At 42.7% G+C, this 27,248-nt stretch overlaps 1 protein-coding gene across 2 annotated transcripts in view; it reads left to right on the plus strand.

Annotated features, from left to right (window-relative positions):
• Positions 1-27,248, plus strand: part of VWA8 (von Willebrand factor A domain containing 8) — a 429,985-nt gene that overhangs the window by 30,957 nt on the left and 371,780 nt on the right. For both annotated transcript variants that reach the window (XM_044284760.1, XM_044284761.1), the window contains exon 3: positions 7,290-7,367. In XM_044284760.1, coding sequence (XP_044140695.1) covers positions 7,290-7,367 — 78 coding nt within the window. The remainder of the gene's footprint in view (positions 1-7,289; positions 7,368-27,248) is intronic.

The following is a 27,248-nucleotide window of genomic DNA, read 5'->3' on the forward strand; positions in this document are numbered from 1 at the left end:
GACTTTGTGAGAAAATACAAAAAAAAATCAATTTCCGCTAACTTGTGCAAAAAAAATAAAAATTCTATGAACTCTCCAGGCCCCTCATTGAATACCTTAGGGTGTCTTCTTTCCAAAGTGGGGTTACATGTGGGGTATTTATACTGCCCTGGCATGTTAGGGGCCCGAAAGCGTGAGAAGAAGTCTGGGATCCAAATGTCTAAAAATGCCCTCCTAAAAGGAACTTTGCCCGCTTTGCGCATCTAGGCTGCAAAAAAGTGTCACACATGTGGTATCGCCGTACTCAGGAGAAGTTGGGGAATGTGTTTTGGGGTGTCATTTTACATATACCCATGCTGGGTGAGAAAAATATCTTCGTCAAATGCCAACTTTGTATAAAAAAAAATGGGAAAAATTGTCTTTTGCAGAGATATTTCTCTCACCCAGCATGGGTATATGTAAAATGACACCCCAAAACACATTCCCCAACTTCTCCTGAGTACGGCGATACCAGATGTGTGTCACTTTTTTGCCGCCTAGGTGGGCAAAGGGGCACACATTCCAAAGAGCACCTTTCAGATTTCACAGGTCCTTTTTTACACATTTTGATTTCAAACTACTTACCACACATTAGGGCCCCTAGAATGCCAGGGCAGTATAACTACCCCACAAGTGACCCCATTTTGGAAAGAAGACACCCCAAGGTATTCCGTGAGGGGCATGGCGAGTTCCTAGAATTTTTTATTTTTTGTCACAAGTTAGCGGATAATGATGATTTTTTCTTTTTTTTTTTTTTCCTTACAAAGTCTCATATTCCACTAACTTGTGACAAAAAATAAAAAATTCCAGGAACTCTCCATGCCCCTCACGGAATACCTTGGGGTGTCTTCTTTCCAAAATGGGGTCACTTGTGGGGTAGTTATACTGCCCTGGCAATTTAGGGGCCCTAATGTGTGGTTAGTAGTTTGAAATCAAAATCTGTAAAAAATGGCCGGTGAAATCCTAAAGGTGCTCTTTGGAATGTGGGCCCCTTTGCCCACCCAGGCTGCAAAAAAGTGTCACACATCTGGTATCGCCGTACTCAGGAGAAGTTGGGCAATGTGTTTTGGGGTGTCATTTTACATATACCCATGCTGGGTGATATAAATATCTTGGTCAAATGCCAACTGTGTATAAAAAAATGGGAAAAGTTGTCTTTTGCCAAGATATTTCTCTCACCCAGCATGGGTATATGTAAAATGACACCCCAAAACACATTCCCCAACTTCTCCTGAGTACGGCGATACCAGATTTGTGTCACTTTTTTGCCGCCTAGGTGGGCAAAGGGGCACACATTCCAAAGAGCACCTTTCGGATTTCACAGGCCATTTTTTACACATTTTGATTTCAAACTACTAACCACACATTAGGGCCCCTAGAATGCCAGGGCAGTATAACTACCCCACAAGTGACCCCATTTTGGAAAGAAGACACCCCAAGGTATTTCGTGATGGGCATAGTGAGTTCATGGAAGTTTTTATTTTTTGTCACAAGTTAGTGGAATATGAGACTTTGTAAGAAAAAAATAATAATAATAATAAATCATAATTTTCCGCTAACTTGTGACAAAAAATAAAAAGTTCTATGAACTCACTATGCCCATCAGCGAATACCTTAGGGTGTCTACTTTCCGAAATGGGGTCATTTGTGGGGTTTTTCTACTGTTTGGGCATTGTAGAACCTCAGGAAACATGGCAGGTGCTCAGAAAGTCAGAGCTGCTTCAAAAAGCGGAAATTCACATTTTTGTACCATAGTTTGTAAACGCTATAACTTTTACCCAAACCATTTTTTTTTTTACCCAAACATTTTTTTTTAATCAAAGACATGTAGAACAATAAATTTAGCGAAAAATTTATATATGGATGTCGTTTTTATTTGCAAAATTTTACAACTGAAAGTGAAAAATGTCATTTTTTTGCAAAAAAATCGTTAAATTTCGATTAATAACAAAAAAAGTAAAAATGTCAGCAGCAATGAAATACCACCAAATGAAAGCTCTATTAGTGAGAAGAAAAGGAGGTAAAATTAATTTGGGTGGTAAGTTGCATGACCGAGCAATAAACCGCTAAAGTTGTGGAGTGCCGATTTGTAAAAAAGGGCCTGGTCACTAGGGGGGTATAAACCTGTGGTCCTTAAGTGGTTAAAAACATAACCCCAAAACAATGGTAGAAATTTTTATACCCTTACGGAGCTAAGCTTCAGTGTAAGGCAGGACAAACATTGTGTCTCTACATCAGTGCATGCAGCTGACGCAGAGACACTTGCTGTACCTGAGTGCACAGAGCAGGACATGACAGCATTACACTGTGTCGGTGACTGAGACGGTGAAGATTCAGGTTCATCTGCATAGCTGAGAGAGTTGAACTCTGCATCAGAACTGGGGGTTCAGCACTAGAAATGAGGGCTTCACTTCACACCCAAAACACATATTAGTGACAGCACAGTCACTTCCTAAAGTCATCGTTTCCGCAAAAGTCATTCTCATTATCTTCTACACTGTTACTTGCAAGTTCCTTGCAGAGGAGTGAAATCCATGGCCCAGGACACTAACGTTTCTCTGATGGACGCTAGGCAATCCAGTCAGCAACAGGCTCTGCAATCACTGCTAATGCTGATTGGCCAGCTCAGCACCCAGCAGGGAGACAGCATAGAGCGCTAGTTGGGACTCCAGCTGGTGCAGCGCTAGCCACTGATGATGAGCTGAGTAAAGTTGGGCCCCAAGGACACGACAAAGGAAGCAGGGAGCTGGACAGGGACTCAAGACAGGAGCGAGAAATAAGTGTAATTATAAGGCGGGGCCTTTTGTCCAAGACCGGTCTGCCACCATTGGAATTACACCGCAGACTGTACCTCTTAATTTAAAAAAAAATCGCAGATCCACAAAAAATATGCTTGTGGCCCATGTGACATCCACATTTTTTTGCAGACCCGTTGACTTTAATGGGTATGTGGTCCAGAGATAGTTTCTGTCAATACAAAACTTTCCCCTTTCCATAGAATATCTGGGACCCCCACTGATCATGAGAACTCCTAAGAAGATCCTGTGTTCCCTTATTAATGAAGTGGCAGGTTGAGCATGCACATAGCTATTCTGTTGATTCTCTATGGGACTGTTGGAGATAGCCGAGTACAATGCTTAGCTATTTCCATAGGTCCCATAGACATTGAATGAAGCAGAAGGGAACATAGTTGACCAACCATTCCATTTCTTTGGGGGCATGGTATCACCTCAAATAAGCGGAGCTGTAAAACCAAAAAAGGCCATCACTATCTGATCAGCAGGGGCCCGACACCCTGCACCCACCATCCAGTTTAAGATTCATAAAGAGGCTCAGACATACAACTACTTAATATACACTGACTTCTTTATGAATTGCAAGGTAATAAATGGACAGTAGATGTTCTCATTAGAAGTCATGGCACTGGTCTTAAATGTGGCCCTGTTGATGATGGGCCTTTGACTCATGAAGAGTCGGGCCTTCAAATCTTAGGAGAGGGAGAGGGAAAAAGAAAACTGTGGAGGAAACCTCTACGGAACCATGGCTGAAGGACTGTCCTTCCCCTAGGCGTTGGAGAAAACGATGGACCGTGACAAGGACAGTAGATTTTTCATTGAATCAGTGGTGAATGTCAAGTGTATTGACCTCTGCAGAGACCAAGCCTGGAATCTGCCTTTTGATGCAGCAAGAAACTCACTTCTTCGGTGACTACATCTGACTGCGGAAAGTCCGGTGAATGCAGAAACCGAGCCCAGAATCTGCCTCCTAATGCAGCAGAAAACTCACTTGGGTGAATACATCTGTCTGTGGAAAGTCCAGTGAATGTCAAGTCCAGTGGTTATTGCAGAGACCAAACCTGGAATCTGCCTTTGGTGCAGCAGGAAACTCACTCCTTTGGTGAATACATCTGACTGCAGAAAGTCCGGTGGGTAAGTGCGTGACCGAGCCCGGAATCTGCCTTATGCTGAAGCGCAGGTCATCTGATCCTGACACGGTGGCCACCATGTCGTTGACTTGTAGAGTCATCACCTCAAGCTGTATCCTATATTTATTGCAGGGATATAGTGAGACCCCCGTTCTGATACAGTGATCTGCAAATGCAATAATTATGACTGAACATGGAGAAGCGGAAAATTACATGCAAGTGACACCCAATTTACTCCAGGTCATTGTGGGTCATTATAATCCCTTTAACCACAGACCCTCTACACAACTGCTCGGTCCTCTTCTCCCAAAACCTGCTTCTCCACCATTACAGAAGAAAAACTCTCCACTCTACTCTCCAGATCACATCTCACCACCTGTGCACTTGACCCAATCCCATCCCACCTCTCCACAGTGTTTATCCCAGCCCTAACTCATCTCTTCAACCTATCACTAACCTCTGGTGTCTTCCCCTCACGCTACCATTACACCCATCCTCAAAAAGCCTTCACTTGACCCATCTTCTTTTTCCAGTTATCGCCCCATATCACTTCTTCTGTATGCCTCAAAGCTACTTGAACAACATGTCCATTCTTCTCATCTTTCCTCCTGCTCCCTCTTTGACCGCCTACAATCTGGCTTCCGACCCCACCATTTGACTGAGACTGCCCTCGCCAAAGTCACCAATGACCTACTGACAGCCAAAACCAAGAAACAATACTCTGTCCTCCTTCTCCTTGACCTTTCCTTTGCCTTCGACACTGTTGACCACTCCCTTCTGTTGCAAACTCTCTCATCTCTTGGCATCACTGACCTGGCCCTCTCCTGGATCACATCATACCTCACAGACCGGATGTTTAGCGTCTCCCACTCCCGCACCACCTCCTTGTCTCATTCCCTCTCTGTTGGTGTCCCGCAAGGCTCTGTCCTAGAACCCTGCTCTTCTCTATCTACACTTGGGCTTGGGACAGCTCATAGAGTCCCATGGCTTTCAGTATCACTCCTAACCGGACGACACACAAATCTACCTCTCTGGTCCAGACATCACCACCTTACTATCCAGAATCCCACAATGTCTATCTTCTATATCATCCTTCTTCTATATCATCCTTCTTCTCCTCTTGCTTTCTAAAACTTAACATGGATAAAACAGAATTCATCCTCTTTCCCCCATCTTGCTCAACCCCCCCAACAGACCTATCTATCACGATCAATGGCTGCACACTCTCCCCTTTGACCAAGTCCACTGCCTTGGAGTGACCTTGGATTTTCCCCTCTCCTTTAGACTGCACATCCAAGCACTTTCCACCACCTGCCACCTCCAACTCAAAAACATCTCCCGCATCCGTGCTTTCCTTAACTTTGCGAAAATGCTTGTACATGCCCTCATCATCTCCCGTCTAGACTACTGCAACACTCTCCTCTGTGGCCTTCCATCTAGCACTCTCGCACCCCTTCAATCTTTCCTCAACTCTGCTGCCCGACTAATCCACCTCTCACCCTATTACTCCTCTGCCTCTCCCCTCTGACAATCCCTTCACTGGCTCCCCATTGCCCAGCGAATTCACTTCAAAGTACTAACAAATACATACAAGGCCGTCCATGACCTGTCCCCTCCCTACATCTTTGAGCTACTTTCCCGATACACCCCCACACGCACTCTCCGATCCTCACAAGACCTCCTTCTCTCCTCTCCTCTTATTGCCTCTTCCCACAATCGCCTCCAAGATTTCTCCCGTGCATCCCCCATAGTCTGGAACTCGCTACCCCAACATATCAGGCTCTCGCCTACAGTGGAATCCTTCAAAAGAAACCTGAAAACCCACCTCTTCAGACAAGCCTACAACCAGTGACCCTGCTGCCTCCATACCGCCATGACCAACTTCACCCGCACCTACTGTGTCCTTCTCCCATACTATGTAGATTGTAAGCCCTCACCGGCAGGGCCCTCTCTCCTTCTGTACCAGTTTGTAAGTCGTCTTGTTTATGATTAGTGCAATTGTCTGTATTATGTATGTACAGCGCTATGGAATGAATGACGCTTTATTAATAAATAATAATAATTAGGGTGAATAGGACAAAGGTTCTAAAGGCGCTAATAGTTAGTAAATAGTTAGCCATTTTTCGTCACCTTGTCCCCCCAAAAAATAGGATAGGACTGTTCTATTATGGGCCGGACGTTCCATAAAAATATTTAAAATGTGAAAAAAAAAATTTGCATGGCGTTGAGTATCGCAATACTTTTTCATGTTATCAAAGTGAAATTTTGAAATTGTATCTATATTTTCCATTCATTCTTGTGGAACACCTAAAGGGTTAATGACGTTTGTAAAATCAGTTTTGAATACCTTGAGGGGTGTAGTTTCCTAGATGGGGTCACTTTTATGGAGTTTCTACTCTAGGGGTGCATCAGGGGGGCTTCAAATGGGACATGGTGTCAAAAAAACAGTCCAGCAAAATCTGCCTTCCAAAAACCGTATGGCATTCCTTTCCTTCTGCGCCCTGCCGTGTGCCCGTACAGAAGTTTACGACCACATATGGGGTGTTTCTGTAAACTACAGAATCAGGGCCATAAATATTGAGTTTGGCTGTTAACCCTTGCTTTGTAACAAAAAAAAAAAATTCCATGCCATCGGGTCCCCCCTACAGCCCCATGGGGACCCGATGGCACTGCCGCCGCACCAGGTAAAAGCCGCAATTGACCTGCAGTTTGCAGCGATCACCGACACGAGGGGGTCACGGGACCCCCCCGCGCATTTAGCCAAGATGCCTGCTCAATGATTTGAGAAGGCACCGGGTTCCGATCACCGCCTGCCGGGCAGCGGTGATCGGAACTATACATGACGTACCGGTACAACATGGGTCCTTAAGGACTCGGGAACCATGCCATGCCGGTACGTCATGGGTCCCTAAGGGGTTAAAAGAAGAAAAACTGCTACAAGAGGACATAGTTTTAAATTAGAGGGGCAAAGGTTTAAAAGTAATATCAGGAAGTATTACTTTACTGAGAGAGCAGTGGATGCATGGAATAGCCTTCCTGCAGAAGTGGTAGCTGCAAATACAGTGAAGGAGTTTAAGCATGCATGGGATAGGCATAAGGCCATCCTTCATATAAGATAGGGCCAGGGGCTATTCATAGTATTCAGTATATTGGGCAGAGTAGATGGGCCAAATGGTTCTTATCTGCCGACACATTCTATGTTTCTATGTCCAATGGCTAATTATATATATTGTATAAATATTAATTGGGAAATGGCACTGATTGTCTCGTACATAGTAAAACTACAAGATTACTGTGTAAAGTTTAGAATGTATACATTTACTTATACTTTGCTCTTACACAACAGGTGACACAGTTAACATCGGAGATGTATCCTATACAGTAAAAGCACCCAGGAACCCTGAACTGGTCCCACAGAGTTACAGTAAGCCGTTATTTCTACAGTTCTGCAATGTAATGTTTGTTGGTTTACATACATTTTTTATTACACAGCACTTTGCGCCTGAGAGTTTCCAGTCCTGCCTATTCCCTCAAGAGGAGATAGTCCAGGTTTTCAGGACAGATTGTGCCTTAACGTTTCTATTTCAAAAACATAATTCATTTTCTCTCAGGTGGACGAATACAGAAGTCACTTAATGTAAGAGTACAGTACGTGTTCAGCTAAAGAGAACAGAACAATTTAGAGCTCACTTATATTACAGAATCACTCCACGTGATTATCTCTGTGCACACAGGATCTGTCAGGCCTTCACCTTTATCCATCCAAAGAAAGTGCAGAGGACATACATTACCGTATGTTTTGTCCTTTAGGATTTAGGATATGATTTAGAGGAAGAAAATTAAAAAAAATATATATTTTATCAGATTTCAGATCAGACCCACATTCTTCATCAGACCTCAGTAGAGGCTTCAGTTTTTTTTTCATGCAATAGTCAGATTGTGATATCTACTGACGTGCACATGTGGCAAAGCTTATGTTGGGCAGACAATGAGATCAGTGTGAATTCGCATTAACAAACATCCTTCTCCAAGAAGAAATATGATGACACCACTGTGGCCAGGCATTTTAGGGAATTAGGGCGTAAGGCCATGACATGACATGGTGCATGTTGGAGGAAATGGAGGGGTCAGGCGCTCAGCAAATACATTGACGACTGCTTCTGACAAAAACATTGGATTGTAGTGGATTGAATGAATTATGCAGCTTCTGTCCTTTTCTGTAGAGTTGTGCTATAGATTGCGACCAGGATTTCTGGCGTCCTGAAGTATTGGAGCAGATACATGACAGGTGTGTCCTTAAAAAAATAAATAAATAATATATATATATATATATATATATATATATATATATAAAAATATATCAGCCCCTTCCATCTGTAATAAAAGCTCTGTGGCAGTTTCCACCCTCTGGGCTGAGTGGAATTTGGCTTCTTTGAAACAGTTTTGCAGAGCATTGACCTGATCTGAACACATCCTTCATGCAATACAAGTTACATGTTATTTCCTCACGGGCAAAATGTTGTCCATGGCTGTCCCTCCCTAAAATGTGGTGTCCTAGATATATTCCTCCTAGTAGTGCTCTTGTGGGGGTGTAGGGTAAAAAATAAAGATAAGGCCTCAAGACCGTTTGTATTTTGCAGTCTGCAGAATACAGATGCCGTCCTAATAGTGTCAGACTGTGCACCCAAAATGCAGATTCATTATTAGACTTATAGTAGCAATACTTGAGGAACAGAACCAGACAGAGTTATAATGAAAGATTTTCCAGAATTATTTCATGAGGGATGGAAGTAGTTAAAGACTGCTAATCCTCCTTTTTTATATCATTCATTAAAGAGATGTGCCATCTTACTTGTGCCCTATTTACCGGTTAGATTTGATCGGTGGAGTTTCCACTGGTCATGAGAATGGGTGTCCTGTTCCCTGAACGAAAGAGGCAGCAGGTCCCACATGACCACAGCTCCCCTTATTTATTCTCTATGGGACTGCCTGAGATGGCGGAGTACAGTGAGAATGAAGCAGCATTGTGCATGCAATACAAGTTGGATGTTATTTCCAAAAAGGACTTGTCCATATCGGCAAAATGTTGTCCATGGCTGTCCCTCCCTATATCGTGGTGTCCTAGATATATTCCTCCTAGTAGTGCTCTTGTGGAGGTGTAGGGTAAAAAATAAAGATAAGGCCTCAAGACGGTTTGTATTTTGTGGTCTGCAGAATACAGGTGCTGTCCATGTGCCTGCAGCATTTTCCTAATAGAACTGCCTATTCTTGTCTGCAAAACAGACCAGAATAGGACGTGTTCTAGAGTTTGCGGAACGTCTGCACGGATGCAGACAGCAAATGCATAACATCCATGCGTTGTCCACATTTTTTGTGGACCCATAGAAATGAATGGGCCACTTGTGATCCACAGCAAATCTTTATCAGACACCGACCCAAAATATGGTCGTGTGCATGAGGCCTTACAGTGGAATTCTGTGTGATATTGTCGGCCCTGAGAGTCCTATTGTATTACCCTAAGGGCTATTAAACATTTCTATGTTTCTCGTCCCTAAGAAGGAACTGAAATCTCCCTGGTATTGCTGTTGTGGAACTCGTAGGAAAATAGAATTACTGGTGAGCGTACAGATTATAATGTTAATTGGTGTGAACCCAAAATAAGAGAAAAATTCAATGAATCAAACCTTTACATATAGTCAGAAATGGCTGCTGGAGGTCCCAGGGTCCTGTGTATCAGAAGAATGAAATGGAGCCGCTCGGTGTCCAGGGAAGTTGCTCCTCTTGGCAGAGGGCTTGTGTACTGCTCTACGCCTTAGAGAGGCGATATTAGACTGTCAGTTGGTGAATGTAATACCAGTGTAATTGCCAGTTAAATGCCCATGCTGGAGTGGCTGGATCTTCCTGCCTTATACTGTGGCATTGTATGTTGAGTCTGGATTCAAGCTACAGTGGTCCAGGAAAGACCATTTTATGTAACCTGAGATCATTTTGGGACCACTGATGGAGAGTTCTGGTAGTTCTATGAAGAAAAGGAATACATTATTGTCTGATATTCACTGAAGGGAATGATACAGGCGGCATGGCGAGGTGCTATCCGTGGTGCTGAAAATCCCTCAGTTGGTCACGCTGACCTGCACCTATTATATGTGAAGCTGCACTTCACCTATCCCTGAAGAGAGCAAACTATTTCCTACCAGTAACTGAAATTAATTTGGATATCGTTTCTTTTTCTTATTAGGCTTCATGCACCCAACCGTATTTTTCATCCTTGCGCTATCTGCCTTTTTTGGGGATAGCACACTGAGCCATTAATTTCTTTTCAGCCATGCATGCTTTATATATTGTGGATCCATATAGATGCTTCCCAAATTATATTACATGTCCTATTGAAATCCGTATTGTTGAGGGGAATAGTCGTTTCTATTGATAGAAGTGAGCTGGGGGGTGTCCCCGTACAGTCTGAGGTTGGCAGCGCTGTTTGGATAGTGTCAGACTGTGCAGGGACACACCCAAATGCAGATTCATTATTCAACTTAGAGTAGTAATAACTGAGGAACAGAACCACACAGAGTTATCATTTTCCTGAATTGTTATTTCATGCTCATGGAAGTAGTTAATGGGAACCTGCCATTTGGGTATAGAGCTGAGGACATGGGCTGCTGGATGGCCACTAACACATCCGCGATATCCAGTCCCCATAGCTCTGTGTACTTTTATTGTGTAAAAAAAACGATTTTATATATATGTAAATAAGGCTACTAACGTTTCTGGAGCCCAGCCACACCCACTGTGAAGGAGCCCAGCACCACCCCACATACCCCGAATCTCCTCCTTGCTCCCCGACGTCACAAAGCTAGAGCTCCGTAATCTCGCAATGCGCGAGCTAGTGCATGCGCAGTGTCTGCATAGTCTTCCTTCTCTGTGCTGGCATCAGCCTCAGAGAATGAACTGCACATGCGCTAGTTCACGCTTCGCGAGACTACGGCGCTCTAGCTTTGTGATGTCGGGGAGCAAGGAGGAGATTTGGAGGATGCAGGGCGGTGCTGGGCTCACAGTCGGAGAACGCTGGACTCATCTCTCAAGCATGGAGGAGACAGGACCCATCTAAGGTAAATTTACATATACAGTGCTGCCCATAATTATTCATACCCCTGGGAAATTTTGACTTAGTTACTTCTATTCAACCAGCAAGTAATTTTTAGACGGGAAATGACATAGGTGTCTCCCAAAAGATAATAAGACAATGTACAAGAGACATTATTGTGGGAAAAAAAACATTTCTCAGCTTTTATTTACATTTGAGCAAAAAGTGTCCAGTCCAAAATTATTCATACCCTTCACAAACTGTCACAGTCTGTGGGAAAATCAAAAGTTCTATACCATTCCAAATAGTCCAAGCTGTTCTAAAGCATCCTAATTACCCTGATTATTTGGGAACAGCTGTTTTAATCAACTCAACAGGTGAAAAACAGCAGCTCTCTGCAGTTGGTTTGTGGACAGTCATGGCTAAGACAAAGGAACTAAGTGAGGACCTGCGGCTGCGCATTGTGGCTGCTCACAAGTCAGGAAAGGGCTACAAAGCCATTTAAAAATGTTTCCAAGTTCCAGCGGCTACAGTGCAAAGTATTATAAAAAAAATACAAGATGTTCCGCACTGTGGAAAATCTCAGAGGACGTGGTCGGAAGCCAAAAGTGACACCTGTGCTGGCCAGGAGGATAGTTAGAGAGGTGAAAAAGAATCCAAGAATCAACACCAAAGCCATCCTTGTGAATCTGGGCTCTGCTGGTGGCAATGTCTCAAGGCAGACCATCCAACGGACACTGCACAATGGAGGATGCCACTTCTCCAGATAAGGCACACAAAAGCTCGCTTGGCCTTTGCAAAAGCTCATCTGGACAAAGAAGACGACTTCTGGTCTTCCGTGTTATGGTCAGATGAAACAAAAATTGAATTGTTTGGCCTTCATTTAGCGTAAAAAAGGAGATGCCTTTAACCCAAAGAACACCATCCTCACTGTCAAACATGGTGGTGGGAACCTAATGCTTTGGGGGTGAACCAATGGAATAGGGAACCTAATCACAGTAAACGGCACCATGAAAAAAGAGCAATACATGAGGATTCTCAACGACAACATCAGGCAGTCTGCAGAGAAACTTGGCCTTGGGCACCAGTGGATATTTCACCATGACAATGACCCAAAACACACAGCAAAAGTGGTGAAGAAATGGTTAGCAGACAACAACATTAACGTTTTGGAGCGGCCCAGCCAGAGTCCAGACTTAAATCGAATTGAGAATCTGTGGAGGGAGATAAAGATCAGGGTGATGGCAAGAAGACCCTCCAACCTGAAAGATTTGGAGCTCATTGCTAAAGATGAATGGGCAAAAATACCTGTGGAGACATGCAAAAAGCTGGTCTGCAATTATAGAAAGCGTTTGATTGCTGTAATAGCCAATAAAGGCTTTTCTATCGATTATTGAGAAAGGGTATGAATAATTTTGGACTGGACACTTTTTGCTCAAATGTAAATAAAAGCTGAGAAATTATTTTTTTTCAACAATAATGCCTCTTGTACATCGTCTTATTATCTTTTGGGAGACACCTATGTCATTTCCTGTAAGAAAAAATTACTTGCTGGTTGAATAAAAGTAACTTTCAGTCAAAATTTGCCAGGGGTATGAATAATTATGGGCAGCACTGTATATACAGTTGCAAGAAAATGTATGTGAACTCTTTGGAATTATATGGATTTCTGCACAAATTGGTCATAAAATGTGATCTGATCTTCATCTAAGTCACAACAATAGAAAATCTCAGTCTGCTTAAACTAATAACACGCAAAGAATTAAATGTTACCATGTTTTTATTGAACACACTATGTAAACATTCACAGTGGAGGTGGAAAAAGTATGTGAACCCTTGGATTTAATAACTGTTTGAACCTCCTTTGGCAGCAATAACTTCAACCAAACGTTTCCTGTAGTTGCAGATCAGACGTGCACAACGGTCGGGAGTAATTCTTGACCATTCCTCTTTACAGAACTGTTTCAGTTCAGCAATATTCTTGGGATATCTGGTGTGAATCACTTTCTTGAGGTCATGCTGCAGCATCTCAATCGGGTTGAGGTCAGGACTCTGACTGGGCCACTTCAGAAGGCGTATTTTCTTCTGTTTAGGCGATTCTGTTGTTGATTTACTTCTAAGCTTTGGGTCGTTGTCCTGTTGCAACACCCATCTTCTGTTGAGCTTCAGCTGGTAGACAGATGGCCTTAAGTTTTCCTGCAAAATGTCTTGATAAACTTGGGAATTTATTTTTCCTTCAATGATAGCAATCTGTCCAGGACCTGACGCAGCAAAGCAGCCCCAAACCATGATGCCCCCACCACCATACTTCACAGTTGGGATGAGGTTTTGATGTTGGTGTGCTGTGCCTCTTTTTCTCCACACATAGTGTTGTGTTTTTTTGTTCCAAACAACTCAACTTTAGTTTCATCTGTCCACAGAATATTTTGCCAGTACTGCTGTGGAACATCCAGGTGCTCTTGTGCAAACTGTAAACGTGCAGCAATGTTTTTTTTTTTGGACAGCAGTGGCTTTCTCTGTGGTATCCTCCCATGAAATCTATTCTTGTTTAGTGTTTTGCGTATCGTAGATTCGCTAGCAGGGATGTTAGCATATGCCAGAGACTTTTGTAAGTCTTTAGCTGACACTCTAGGATTCTTCTTCACCTCATTGAGCAGTCTGCGCTGTGCTCTTGCAGTCATCTTTACAGGATAGCCACTCCTAGGGAGAGTAGCAGCAGTGCTGAACGTTCTCCTTTTATAGACAATTTGTCTTAATGTGGACTGATGAACAGCAGGGCTTTTGGAGATACTTTTATAACCCTTTCCAGCTTTATGCAAGTCAACAATTCTTAATCGTAGGTCTTCTGAGAGCTCTTTTGTGTGAGGCATCATTCAAATCAGGCAATGCGTCTTGTGACAAGCAAACCCAGAACTGGTGTGTGTTTTTTATAGGGCAGGGCAGCTGTAACCAACACCTCCAATCTCATCTCGTTGATTGGACTCCAGTTGGCTGACACCTCACTCCAATTAGCTCTTGGAGATGTCATTAGTCTAGGGGTTCACATACTTTTTCCACCTGCACTGTAAATGTTTACATGGTATGTTCAATAAAAATATGGTAACATTTAATTCTTTGTGTGTTATTAGTTTAAGCAGACTGTGATTGTCTATTGTTGTGACTTAGATGAAGATGAGATAACATTTTTGACCAATTTGTGCAGAAATCCATATAATTCCAAAGGTTTCACATACTTTTTCTTGCAACTGTATATAAAATTGTTTTTTAGATACAATAAAAGCACAGAGAGCTATGGGGACTGGGTATTGTGGATGTGCTAGCGGCGATCTAGCAGCCCATGTCCTCAGCTCTATACCCAAAATCCAGGTGACAGGTGCCCTTTAATGACTGCTAATCCTCCTTTTTTATGTCCGTCATTAAAGGGATATGCCATCTTATTAACCTATGCTCTATTCACCGGTTAGATTTGATCGGTGGAGGATGCAGCTCTCTCTGCCTTTCCGATCGGAGCCCCCACAGTGAAATTGCTGGGCTCTGATCAGTTACATGACAGCCTGAGGTCTGCTGAGGTTTTCAAGGCCTGTCATGGTAATCTGCCTACTAAGCTGTGCAGGAGGCGCAGTTGAGCAGGTAGAGCAGCAGAATCCCATTCACAATCATTTTTATTATGGTCAAAAGGGAATCGCCCATAGTAAAAAAGAATATATACCTCATACGGCAAACAGCAAAACTGAAAAAAGCATCCAAGTGGCCGATTTTCCGTTTTTGGTCGCTATATTTTCTACAAACTCATACATACCCCAGAATAGTTTCCATGAAAAGTTCAGATCGCCCCGCAAAAAATGAGCCCCCATACAGCTCCGTACACATAATTACTAAAAAGGTATAGGGGTCAAAATATGGTGACATAAAAATAAAACTGATTTTCTTTTCCCACTTTTTCAATTTTTTTTATCACCATCAAACGTAAGAAAAACTATACAATATATATAAGGTATTGCCGGATTTACACTGACCTGTAGAATAAAAGCAACTTGTCATTTTTATTGCACATCAAACATCGTAAATAAAAAAACTCGTAAAAATGGTGGTATTGCTTTTTTTATTTTTTATTTTTGCAGTTTCTCCCCATTTGGAATTTTTTTACTGCTTCCCTCTACATCATATGCAATATTAAATGGTGGCTTTGGAAAGTACAACTTGTCCCGCAGAAAACAAGCCCTCATATGGCTATGTGAACAGACAAATAACAAAAAAGTTATGGCTCTTGGAAGGCAGGCAGCGCAAAACAAAAATGCAAAAAAAAAAACAAAACAAAAAGAAACCTGCAGGGTAAAAGGGTTAAGATATAAACAAAAAATTCCTGCGTGGTATAAGCCTGTAACAGAAAAAAAATAAAAACATGATTCACCATTTTTTGGTCGCATTATACACTCTAAAAAATTGAATAAGGCTTCATGCACACGAACGTATTTTTTTCTCCGTGTTTATTCTGGTTTTTTTTTGTGGATAGGATGCGGACCTATTCATTTCAATGGGTCCGCAAAAAATGCGAACAGCACACCGTGTGCTGTCTGCATCAGTATGTCCGTTCCGTAGCCCCGCAAAAAAAATAGAACATGTCCTAGCCTTGTCCGTTTTACGGACAGGGATAGGCATTGTTACAATGGATCCGCAAAAAAAAACGGATTTCATCGAATTTCATCAATTTTTTGGGTCGAGCCGCGATTTGCAAACCTCAAAACACATGCAATCGTGTGAATGTAGCCTAACAGTGATCAAAAAGTTGTATGTACCCCAAAAATGGTGCCAATTGTAGCTACAGTTTGTCCTGCAAAATATACATACAGCTCTGTGGACAGAAATCTAAAAAAGTTATAGCTGTCAGAATATGATGATGCAAAGATGTAGATTTTTTTTAAAGTAGTAAAACCATAAAAATTTGGCATCACTGGAATCGTATTGAGCCGCAGAATAAGGACGTCATGTCATTTTTAGTACACCGTGAATGCTGTAATATCAAAACCGAAACTTCTTTTTTTGATTATTATTTTTTTTTCCCGTTTAACCCCCCAATTTTTTTTTTCCCATTTTCCAATACCAGACATGGTAAATTAAAAGGTGCCATAAAAAAAAATGCAACTTATCTGTCAATAAATAAACCCTTATATGGCTATATGAGTGGAAAAGTAAAAAAGTTATGGCTATTGGAATGTGGGAAGTTAAAAACGGACCTGATACTTAAAGGGTTAGAGAAAATGCTAGGAAATGGCTGGAGACAAACTGCAGCGTGCAGCGGTTTCTGTCCGACCAATTCTCTGCATTTTGCTGGATCGCCTGCGGGCATTCCAGTTGCATCCAGTAATGCCGGATCCAGAGAATTCCCGCAGCCTCTTTGATAGAATTGCTGCCGCAGGTGTGAAACTAGCCTCAGTGAATTGTATCAGTGCATTCAGCTGTGCTAACCGTACAAGGCATTGTGCTTGGTTTACGACAGCATTTCCTGCTGACAAATTCCCTTTAATAGTTCATAAGTAGAGATGTTATCCAAAGAGGACAATTTTTTTTTTGGGTTAATAATAATCCCTACACATATTCATTTTTGTTCAGTAGATTTTGTTAAAAAGCAATTTTTATAATATGTAAATTACCTTGCTACCAGCAAGTAGGGCGGCTACTTGCTGGTAGCAGCTGCATCCTCCTCTCACAATGACGCCCCCTCCGCTGTGTGAGTGACAGGGCCAGGGAACGGGATCGTTCTCTGCTGGCCCTGTTTGAATTCAAAATATCGCGCCTGCGCCGTACCTGTCTTTAATCGGCGCAGGCGCACTGAGAGACAGCCGCTCTCTCGGCCGCTCCATCCTCAATGCGCCTGCGCCGGGTGTAGATGTGACGTCATCGGCGCAGGCACATTGAGGATGGAGCGGCTGACAGAGTGGCCGCCTCTCAGTGCGCCTGCGCGGATGACGTCACATCTACACCAGGCGCATTGAGGATGGAGCGGCCGAGAGAGCGGCCGCCTCTCAGTGCACCTGCGCCGATTAAAGACAGGTACGGCGCAGGCGCGATATTTTGAATTCAAACAGGGCCAGCAGAGAACGATCCAGTTCCCTGGCCCTTTGCTGATCTCTGAGGGTCCCACCACTACTGACCATGAGGTACCTGCTTTGCCTGTTCTTGGCAGAAGAGATAACCACGTGTGCACACTGCCCAGAAATGAGTGGATCTGTTGAAATCATTTTGTTATTCTCAATGCTTTAACTAATTTCTAAGGGCATTGGCCGTGATCCAGCAGACGGCTCTGACTGTGAACCTTTGATGGGCTTGCCTCTGCTCTGTCTTCTCTCGCCTCTTGTCATCTATGGACCAGTATTATGTAATTGAATCTAGTTAGTGGACCTCCCTGGACCTTCCTGCCTTCTTCCTACAGTACCTTTTACAAGTACACTTAACTTATACAATATATACCTATTTCTTCAAGTACCTCACCTTAAAAAAGCCAACAAAAATAGAATGTGAAAAAAAGTCTTAAAATATAAATTTTTTAGAAATAAAATACAATAATTTGGGCTTAAACTAATATCGCTGTAGTATTTATCACTTATTTATTACCAATTGCTCATATCCTATATATAATAACCAGCATCTGAATGATGTTGGATATAAAAAAAAGGCAATGGGAATATGATATCTTACTGGAGCCAAAACATGAACGGAGGGTATGCAGCCCATCAAAACGAGTTTGCCTTTTTCAGTGTATAATTAAAGCCTGCGTGTTTAATCAATTATTTCATGTTGTTCAAAGCTAAAAGTGGATTCTAATTGATTAAACCATTATTCTTCATGTCCCTTCTAAGCAATAGAAAACCTTACCTGATCCCTCTATATATCTTAATTATTTCCCTGATCATTTATTAGGAACGTCCCTATAACCATGATTAACCTTTAATCCACCATTTAGATTTTTAGTGTATACTGTGGTTGGTAGTTAAAGAATATTTACCGGTTTAGAACATGCAGACCTCCAGGATGGAAAAGTTACACCTGGTATTGGGAGACATAATCCTGAATGATAAAGCTGCCTAGTTGGGCACCTATTCATACCCGCCCCTACATTGCTATATGGAAAGGGATTTGCATTCTCAGACATACTTTTTAAAGATGTTGTTTCTGTCTTTGCTGTGCTCCAGTTTCTGGTCCTCACTCAAGACAAGCAGGAAATGTTACTGGCCTATGAACCCAATCTATGAGCCAGAAGGGAGAGCTGTTCTGGAAGAGTGACGCACGGTCTGGTGCATCCAACACATCAGCGCTTTCCATAACCATATGTGGTGGCTGACTGATTAATGTCCCCAAAGTGTCCCTTATTTGAATGCATTGAATTATTAAATCACTGCGAAAATTATTAGCGACGTTTATACTACCACAAAAATATCACTAATCACTGCCAAAAGGGGCGTTTTATTATATATATATATAATATATATTATATATATATATATATATCATATCATAGCACCCTATATATCATAAAGTATCAAATCCCAATCAATACCCACGGTAACTCAGGAGTTAATAATATCCGCAGAGTGTTATCACAAACACAATCCTCCTGACTATAACTCCTTATGTTTGTTGGGAGAAACCGGGTACATAAGTAATTTCCATCAGCTGACCCTTATGCGTATCTGCACAGAGCAGTAAATCATGTCAGGCTACTTTCACACTCGCGTTTGGTGCGGATCCGTCATGGGTCTGCACAGATGGATCCGTTCAGAACGGATCCGTTTGTATTATCTTGAACCTAGCCAAGACGGATCCGCACCAAACGTGAGTGTGAAAGTAGCCAGGTTGTGTCATAGAAAACGTGTCCGTCCTCATTGACTTGGATTGTGTGCCAGGATGAATCAGTTTGGCTCAGTTTCATCAGACGGACAGCGTTTTGGTGTACCCCTCCAAAGCGGAATGGAGATGGAATGGAGGCAAACTGATGTATTCTGAGCAGATCCTTTTCCATTCAGAATGCAATAGGGCAAAACTGATCCGTTTTGGACCGCGTGTGAGAGCCCTGAACGTATCTCACAAACGGAAAGCCAGAATGCCAGTGTGAAAGTAGCCTTACGCTGTATGTCAGTTGTCCACACTGTTGAACAACTGGTTAATCATCCACTGTTCTGTGTCACAGTTTAGCTGTGGAAACTTCCAAATTGTTGCCATTTTGTAGCATGCAAATGGGACTTAGTAACATGATCCCTTTCTCTGGTGGTTCAGTAAGTATGGCGATCAAAACAGTTACCACCAGAAACGTGTACCCTTCGTATAGCAGGGTCCTTTAAACAGGTATGCAAGGATCATGTGAGAGCATGGTGGGAGAAACAGACGCTGGACAGGTACATAGAGAATAAAATAGTACCAAGGGGATTACTGATCCCCTTTTTGCCGGCACTGAGACTCCATTCACCAGAGTTCTATGAAAAGTGGGAAAGGGAGTCAGTGGAGAGCTTTTTGATACATGACAAAAATACACAGCTACTACAGGAACAAATTGCTGTGACAAAAAAGTTCACAGACAACCCTGACTTTGCTCGCAAGAAATTGATCCTTCAACAGACTATTGAACGGTTTATGGACCATTTAAAGGAGCATAAACGCACGCAATATCTGAGGGATACGTCTGACTTCAGAGAAGGCCGTATTATGGAATTTGGGGCGATGGCCACTAAGGTATTAGAGTTGGAGACTGAGCCCTCATCCTCGGAAGGTGATTGATTCAGAGGGAATAACCCATCTGGTCACGCAATTCCCCATTTGTTTTTTTAGGGACACCATCAACAACGGCGACCTATACATTAAGGGACATTAAGAACCAGTGAGGGTCTCACAGCCATATAAAGACACGGTCTTTTATATACCCAGGGACACTAACAACTTACAAATTATCAATCTTTCAAACAGACCACTTAATTCGGCAGAAATGCAGCTGCCTAAAAAGGGTCTCTCCTTTGTCCCCACCTGTGCTGTCAACCTTTTTGATAGGGTCAAAGATCTGTCCCTATTTGTGAGGAAGCTTAAATGGAAGAAATTCTTTCCCACACATAAGCAACAATGTATTGAATTGGGAATCGATATTGAGGAACTGCCCGATGTACGCCTATTGGCAGATTTGATGGAGGAGGGGTGTAGGAATCCTAGTGAGGGACCGTTCACAGAGCTAAAGTTCCCATCCACAAAAAATCCGCCGATGGGGGAAAATACACCAATGGATATCTTTCTTAAGGTAGTGACGGATCAGTTAATGGCGATAGAAGATCAGAGAATAGGAAAATCAAATTTATCGAGATCGGAGACTGAGGCACTTATTTCCCTTGAGTGTGACCCCTCTATTGTCATTAAACCATCTGACAAGGAGGGAGAACATCACCATAATGGGGTATGAACAATATAAAACGATGTGCCATAACATTCTCAAAGATAGCCATTGCTCCTGTGTTTTAGAGAATAATCCCACTGACATGTTTCATATCAAGTTGAGAGGCATACTATGGGCAGCATGAGAAAAGAAACTAATAAATCAGACTGAATATGCTTTCCTTCTTCCAAAATTCCCCCCAAACTCCATGTTTTTATAGTCTCCCTAAGGTTCATAAGGGTCTGTCCCCTCTGAAGGGGAGACCAATTGTTTCTGGAATTGGAAGCTTAACACACAATGTCGGCACATATGTGGACAATGTCCTTCGTCCATTCGTTCTAGCTCTCCCGTCCTACGTACGTGATTCTATGGACGTAATTAAAAAGCTAGAAGGCTCCAACTGAGTGAGTTACAGAATACGCTAAAAACCATCAAGGGCAATACGTCCCCAGGGTTGGATGGTTTTCCATTCGAAGTATACCGAAAAACATGAGGGAATTATTCTCCTCCAAATGTTGGAAGTATTAAACCAATCGTGGATATTGGGCTCTCTACCCCCCTCATGGATGGAAGCAACCATCACACTAATCCCCAAAAAGGGGAAAGACCCGTTGTCAGTTACATCTTATCGTCCCATCTCTCTGTTGAACACAGATTATAAAATCCTTGCAAAACTGTTGGCCAACACATTAAAAGCTGTTATTCATAAAGTCGTTCACGCGGACCAAACTGGGTTCATCCCTAAAAGGAATATACAGGACAATGTAAGGAGGGCCTTCTTGAATATCCAGATGGGGGAGGGGGAGGACTGCTCTATCCTGTCTCTCGACGCGGCTAAGGCGTTCGACAGGGTGGAGTGGCCCTTCCTCTGGAGAATGATGTCACGGGTGAAGATAGGTGAATATTTCTCCAGATGGGTTCGCATTCTGTATCAAAACCCAATATCCAGGGTCCGAGTTAATGGGGAGTATTCTTCCTTTTTTCCACTGACCCGAGGAACACGTCAGGGATGCCCCCTCTCCCCTTTACTCTTTTTATTGTTCCTGGAGCCAATGGCATGCAAAATTAGAGCAGATGAGGAAATACAGGGCTTTGGCTGTGAGGGAGAAGTCGACAAAGTCACTATGCGGACGACACGCTACACTTTTTGGGGGGAGGGTATAGTAACTTGCCCAGGGTGATGGAATGTGTGGATGAATTTGGATGTTTATCTGAATATGAGATAAACTGGGAAAAATCGAAGTTTTTCCCATTGAGACGCCCTGTTCCATCGGGTTATAACTTTCAGGTTAGTATGCTGACCCCATTAGAATCTCTATTATATCTGGGCATCTATATCGGGACCAAATTGGAATATTATAAGAAACTGAATATACTCCCAATAATAGCTAAAGTTAAGGAAAAAATTTGAACATGGCTAAGGCTCCCCCTGTCACAAATTAACTGTATAGCCCTTATAAAAATGACATTATTGCCAGTGCTACTATATGTACTAAATGCCAATAACTGTCCAATAACTGTAGAAGATATGTTTTTTTTAGTAAACTGGAGACCCTTTTCAATGAATTAATATGGGGGCGCAAACAAGTTAGAATTAAAATACAATACCTGTATAAAGAAGAGGGTGGTATCTCTGTCCCTTTTCTAAAAGGATATTATTTGGCTGCTCAGCTGAGATGGTGTGTGAGGAATCGAAAGAATAAATGTATACGGCTTATCCTTGGGGAGCACTGTGGACCTTGGGAGGATCTTTTCTCCATCCTCGAAAAGGGTCCCATTGAGAAGAAAATAATAACAAACCCTTTTAGCACACTTACCGCAAATTATGCTGGGTGATGTTGAATATTGGGAAAAACAGGGGATACATTTAATTGCACAGGTTTTTGATAAAGGACAGATCAAGCCTTTAAACGAAATTCTCCCTGACACCACACTAGGATTCATTGATAAATTTCGATATGAACAGCTACGACACGCCATATACTACACGGTAAATAAGAACTATCTAAACATTGCACGGAACACCTTTTTAGATCTTTGTCACGACATGACACTTCCGCTATATCCCACATTTATGCAAAGTTAAAACACGAATACACCAAATCGATTACATTTAGAGCTGAGGCTAAATGGGAAAAGGATCTGCAGAATGTGGAACCCATTTCATGGAATACTGTTTATAAAAATATTAAAAGGTCCACGGTCTCCCCTGCTCATACGTGGATTCTTTTGAAAATTATACACCGTCTCTATTACACACCAGCACTATTGCATACTATCTATAAAGACAGAGAACAGTATTGCCATAAATATAGAGGAAAAGAGATTTTGTCCAGCTTGTACTTGTGGTAATCCAAGGCTTCTTTATTGAAAATTCAGTATAAAATCCAGGTACAGAAAGCAGAGTCTACATATTTCGGGCACAATGCAATCTTAGCCCTTACTCATGACTGTTTCAGATACACTGTGAGTTACTTTTGTAGAGAGGAGGGGGAGGGTCTCTCACCTGAGATAATCAGGCTGAAAATTCAGCTGAAAATTCAACCACTCCCTTCTACAAATGTGTACATAGGTAAAAACATGCCAAAAAGACAATTCATATAGTCCATAAAATAATACATATAAGGCTACTTTCACACTAGCGCTTGATCGGATCCGTTCTGAACGGATCCGATCATATTAATGCAGACGGAGGCTCCGTTCAGTACGGATCCGTCTGCATCAATAACTTAGAAAAATTTCTAAGTGCGCAAGATGCCTGCCCGCCCGAAGAAGGAGCCATATGGTGTCATCCTCAAGCGGATCCGTTCCCACCGACCTACACTGCAAGTCCGAACGGATCCGCTCGCCGCCAGGCGGACAGCCGAATGCTGCAAGCGTTACCCTAGCATTCCCCATAAATTGGTGAATATCTCCCTGGTATGGTTTTTCGAGAATTTTGGACATTTTTCTGTGGTGCTAATGGAGTATGTGGTGGCCGTGGTGGCCGTGGTGGACTTCCTCCTGATGCGGAATTATTTTATGTTTGATGGAAAGTTTTTCCTGCAGACATCGGGTGTGTCGATGGGGGCTAAGTTCTCTCCCTCCATAGCCAATATATTTATGGCATGGTGGGAGAGGGGCTTTCTCCTCATCGACACCAACCCATTTTTGGATAGCATAAGATGGTATGGCCGTTACATCGATGACCTGATCTTTATCTGGTCTGGTGATGTGGCGGCCATACCATCATTTGCAGATTATCTGAACGCATGTGTGAACGGTATCCAATTTACCGTTCAACATAGCGCCAGGAGCATCGAGTTCCTGGATCTCCGCCTCAGGGGAGACTCCGCCTCGGCCTCCATTTACACTAGCACCTACAGAAAACCAACATCAGGCAATACAATACTACATGCACAATCATGCCATCCCATGCATACCATCAGAAATATACCAAAAGGAGAACTAATTAGGGCTAGAAGAAACTGCAGTGACGAGTCGACATACGAAACAGAGGCGCAAAACATCATAAGTAGACTAACACATAGAGCATATTCGGAAAAAAAGATGAAGAAATGCAGCAGAGACATTCAATACATGAATAGGAATACATTATTGAACACACATATAGAAACAAAGAGACAAAAAACTAGAGAGATATCTAACCAAGAAAGAAAAAATATTTTTGTCACACAATATAGTAAGGAATACACTCAAATTTGTGACATTGTCAGAAAACACTTCCCAGTGCTAGCGTGTGACAAAACATGGGCATCTATGGTACACAATGGCATTAAATGTGCAGCCCGAAAGGCACCCACCATAGCTAGCTCCGTCAGCCCATCTCTCTTCAAAAATGACAAATCTCGAACAACACAAAACACATGGCTGTCAACAACAGGAAACTATAAATGTGGTCACTCCATTTGCATTTGTTGTAAATACATGAAGATCTGTCAAAATTTTGAATCCACTATTAACGGCCACGTTTTCAAAATAAAATCCTTTTTAAATTGTAATACCACTTATGCGATTTACTGCATAACATGCACAGATTGCAGGCTACAATATGTGGGATGTACCACAAATGCAATAAAAACACGCATTAGAAAACATATATCAGACATACCGCACCATGAGAACCGCAACATATCTGCGGCAAGTCTCCATTTTGCCATGGTACATGGTGGTGATGTCTCCTATATGTCAGTACAAGGCATTGAAAAAACCAACACGAGGTGGTGACAGAAAGAGGAAACTCTTAAACAGAGAATCATACTGGATTTTCCGACTTGAAAGTCGCCAGCCTCAAGGTTTAAATAAGAAACTGGATCTAATCCTGCAGTATTAACCAATGGCTTATTTCTCCTCCTTTCTTCCTCTATTTCCCATTTCCTTTAGGCTCCTTTCACACTAGCGTTCGTCGGTCCGCTCGTGAGCTCCGTTCGAAGGAGTTCACGAGCGGACCCGAACGCCTCCGTCCAGCCCTGATGCAGTCTGAGTGGAGCGGATCCGCTCGGACTGCATCGGTCTGGCGGCGTTCAGCCTCCGCGCGACCGGGCGGACAGCTGAACGCTGCTTGCAGCGTTCGGCTGTCCGCCTGGCCGTGCGGAGGCGAGCGGATCCGTTCGGACTTGCAGTGTAGGTCGGTGGGAACGGATCCGCTTGAGGATGACACCATATGGCTCAATCTTCGGGCGGATCCGTCCCCCATTGACTTTGCGTTGGGAGTCTGAACGGATCCGCTCAGGCATCTTGCGCACTTAGAAATTTTTCTAAGTTATTGATGCAGACGGATCCGTACTGAACGGAGCCTCCGTCTGCATTAATATGATCGGATCCGTTCAGAACGGATCCGATCAAGTGCTAGTGTGAAAGTAGCCTTATATGTATTATTTTATGGACCATATGAATTGTCTTTTTGGCATGTTTTTACCTATGTACACATTTGTAGAAGGGAGTGGTTGAATTTTCAGCTGAATTTTCAGCCTGATTATCTCAGGTGAGAGACCCTCCCCCTCCTCTCCACAAAAGTAACTCACAGTGTATCTGAAACAGTCATGAGTAAGGGCTAAGATTGCATTGTGCCCGAAACATGTAGACTCTGCTTTCTGTACCTGGATTTTATACAGAATTTTCAATAAAGAAGCCTTGGATTACCACAAGTACAAGCTGGACAAAATCTCTTTTCCTCTATACTTCCGTATTTCTCCTGATTCGGGTGAAGGAGCTGTTCCGTGCTCTACCAGTGGAATCCCTGGCAGGTGAGAGCTGCTCAATACTTCTGTTTTCTTCAGTATTGCCATAAATGTAATAAAGACAGAGGAGAGTACAAACACCTGTTGTGGGAATGCCCGGGGATAAAAGAGTATTGGACTAAAATATTTCGGAAATTACAGAATAGTTCCCCCATGAAATACGAAGTGCATATTGATTATGCGATTCCGGGTACTCTCCCAGAGACAGATAAAAATAAAACTGAACAACTACTTTGGTTTCGAGGCATCGCCTTGGCCAAAATAACAATAGTTAAACACTGGGGCTCTACTAAATATCCCAATTTTCAGGAATGGATAGAGTATATGAACAGGGTAAAGCTGTACGAAAATAGTCTTGCCCATACAGTGGGAAAAAAAGCAGCCTGGCAGCGGATATGGGGTAGCTGGAAATAATAACACTAGGTGCGATGACGGTAGCTCTGCGGAAGAGAAGGGGGGTTGGAGGGAGAGGTGGGAGGGTATAAAATAAGAGGGATATTTAATATATGATGAGAATATGTTGTATTATACTGCTTTTGATATTGAATTGGTATATTGCAAATTTCTATTCTGGATGTGGAGGCACTGTACAGGTCCATACTCCACGACAAAGGGTGTGGAGCTGTGGTGGCCTTACTTAGCCAGTGTGGTACCGATCTATGGCAATATAATGAGTTTGTACTGGAATTACTTCATTTCATTTTGGAGTACAATGTGTGCTTTTTTTGATAGTCATACTTACCACCAGCTTAGGGGGGTGGCAATGTGGAGCCCCTGTGCGCCCACCTTTGCCAACCTATACCTGGGCTGGTGGGAACGAGAGGTTGTATTCGCTGAAGAAACCAACAAATTGGCTAATCATAGAAACATAGAATGTGTCGGCAGATAAGAACCATTTGGCCAATCTAGTCTGCCCAATATACTGAATACTATGGATAGTCCCTGGCCCGATCTTATATGAAGGATGGCCTTATGCCTATCCCATGCATGCTTAAACTCCTCCACTGTAGTTGCAGCTACCACTTCTGCAGGAAGGCTATTCCATGCATCCACTACTCTCTCAGTAAAGTAATACTTCCTGATATTACTTTTAAACCTTTGCCCCTCTAATTTAAAACTATGTCCTCTTGTAGCAGTTTTTCTGCTTTTAAATATTCTCTCCTCTTTTACCGTTTATGTATTTAAAAGTTTCTATCATATCCCCTCTGTCTCGTCTTTCTTCCAAGCTATACATGTTAAGGTCCTTTAATCTTTCCTGGGAAGTGTGATCCTGCAATCCATGTACCAGTTTAGTAGCTCTTCTCTGAACTCTCTCCAAAGTATTAATATCCTTCTGGAGATATGGTCTCCAGTACTGTGCACAATACTCCAAATGAGGTCTCACTAGTGCTCTGTAGAGCGGCATGAGCACCTCCCTCTTTCTACTGGTAATGCCTCTCCCTATACACCCAAGCATTCTGCTAGCATTTCCTGCTGCTCTATGACATTGTCTCCCTACCTTTAAGGCTAGGTCTACACGACGACATTTGTCGCGCGACATTTTGTTGCACCAATGTCGCGTGACAATTTTTA

This window comes from Bufo gargarizans, chromosome 3 (genome assembly GCF_014858855.1).
Source record: "Bufo gargarizans isolate SCDJY-AF-19 chromosome 3, ASM1485885v1, whole genome shotgun sequence".
NCBI classification, from domain to species: Eukaryota; Metazoa; Chordata; class Amphibia; order Anura; family Bufonidae; genus Bufo; species Bufo gargarizans.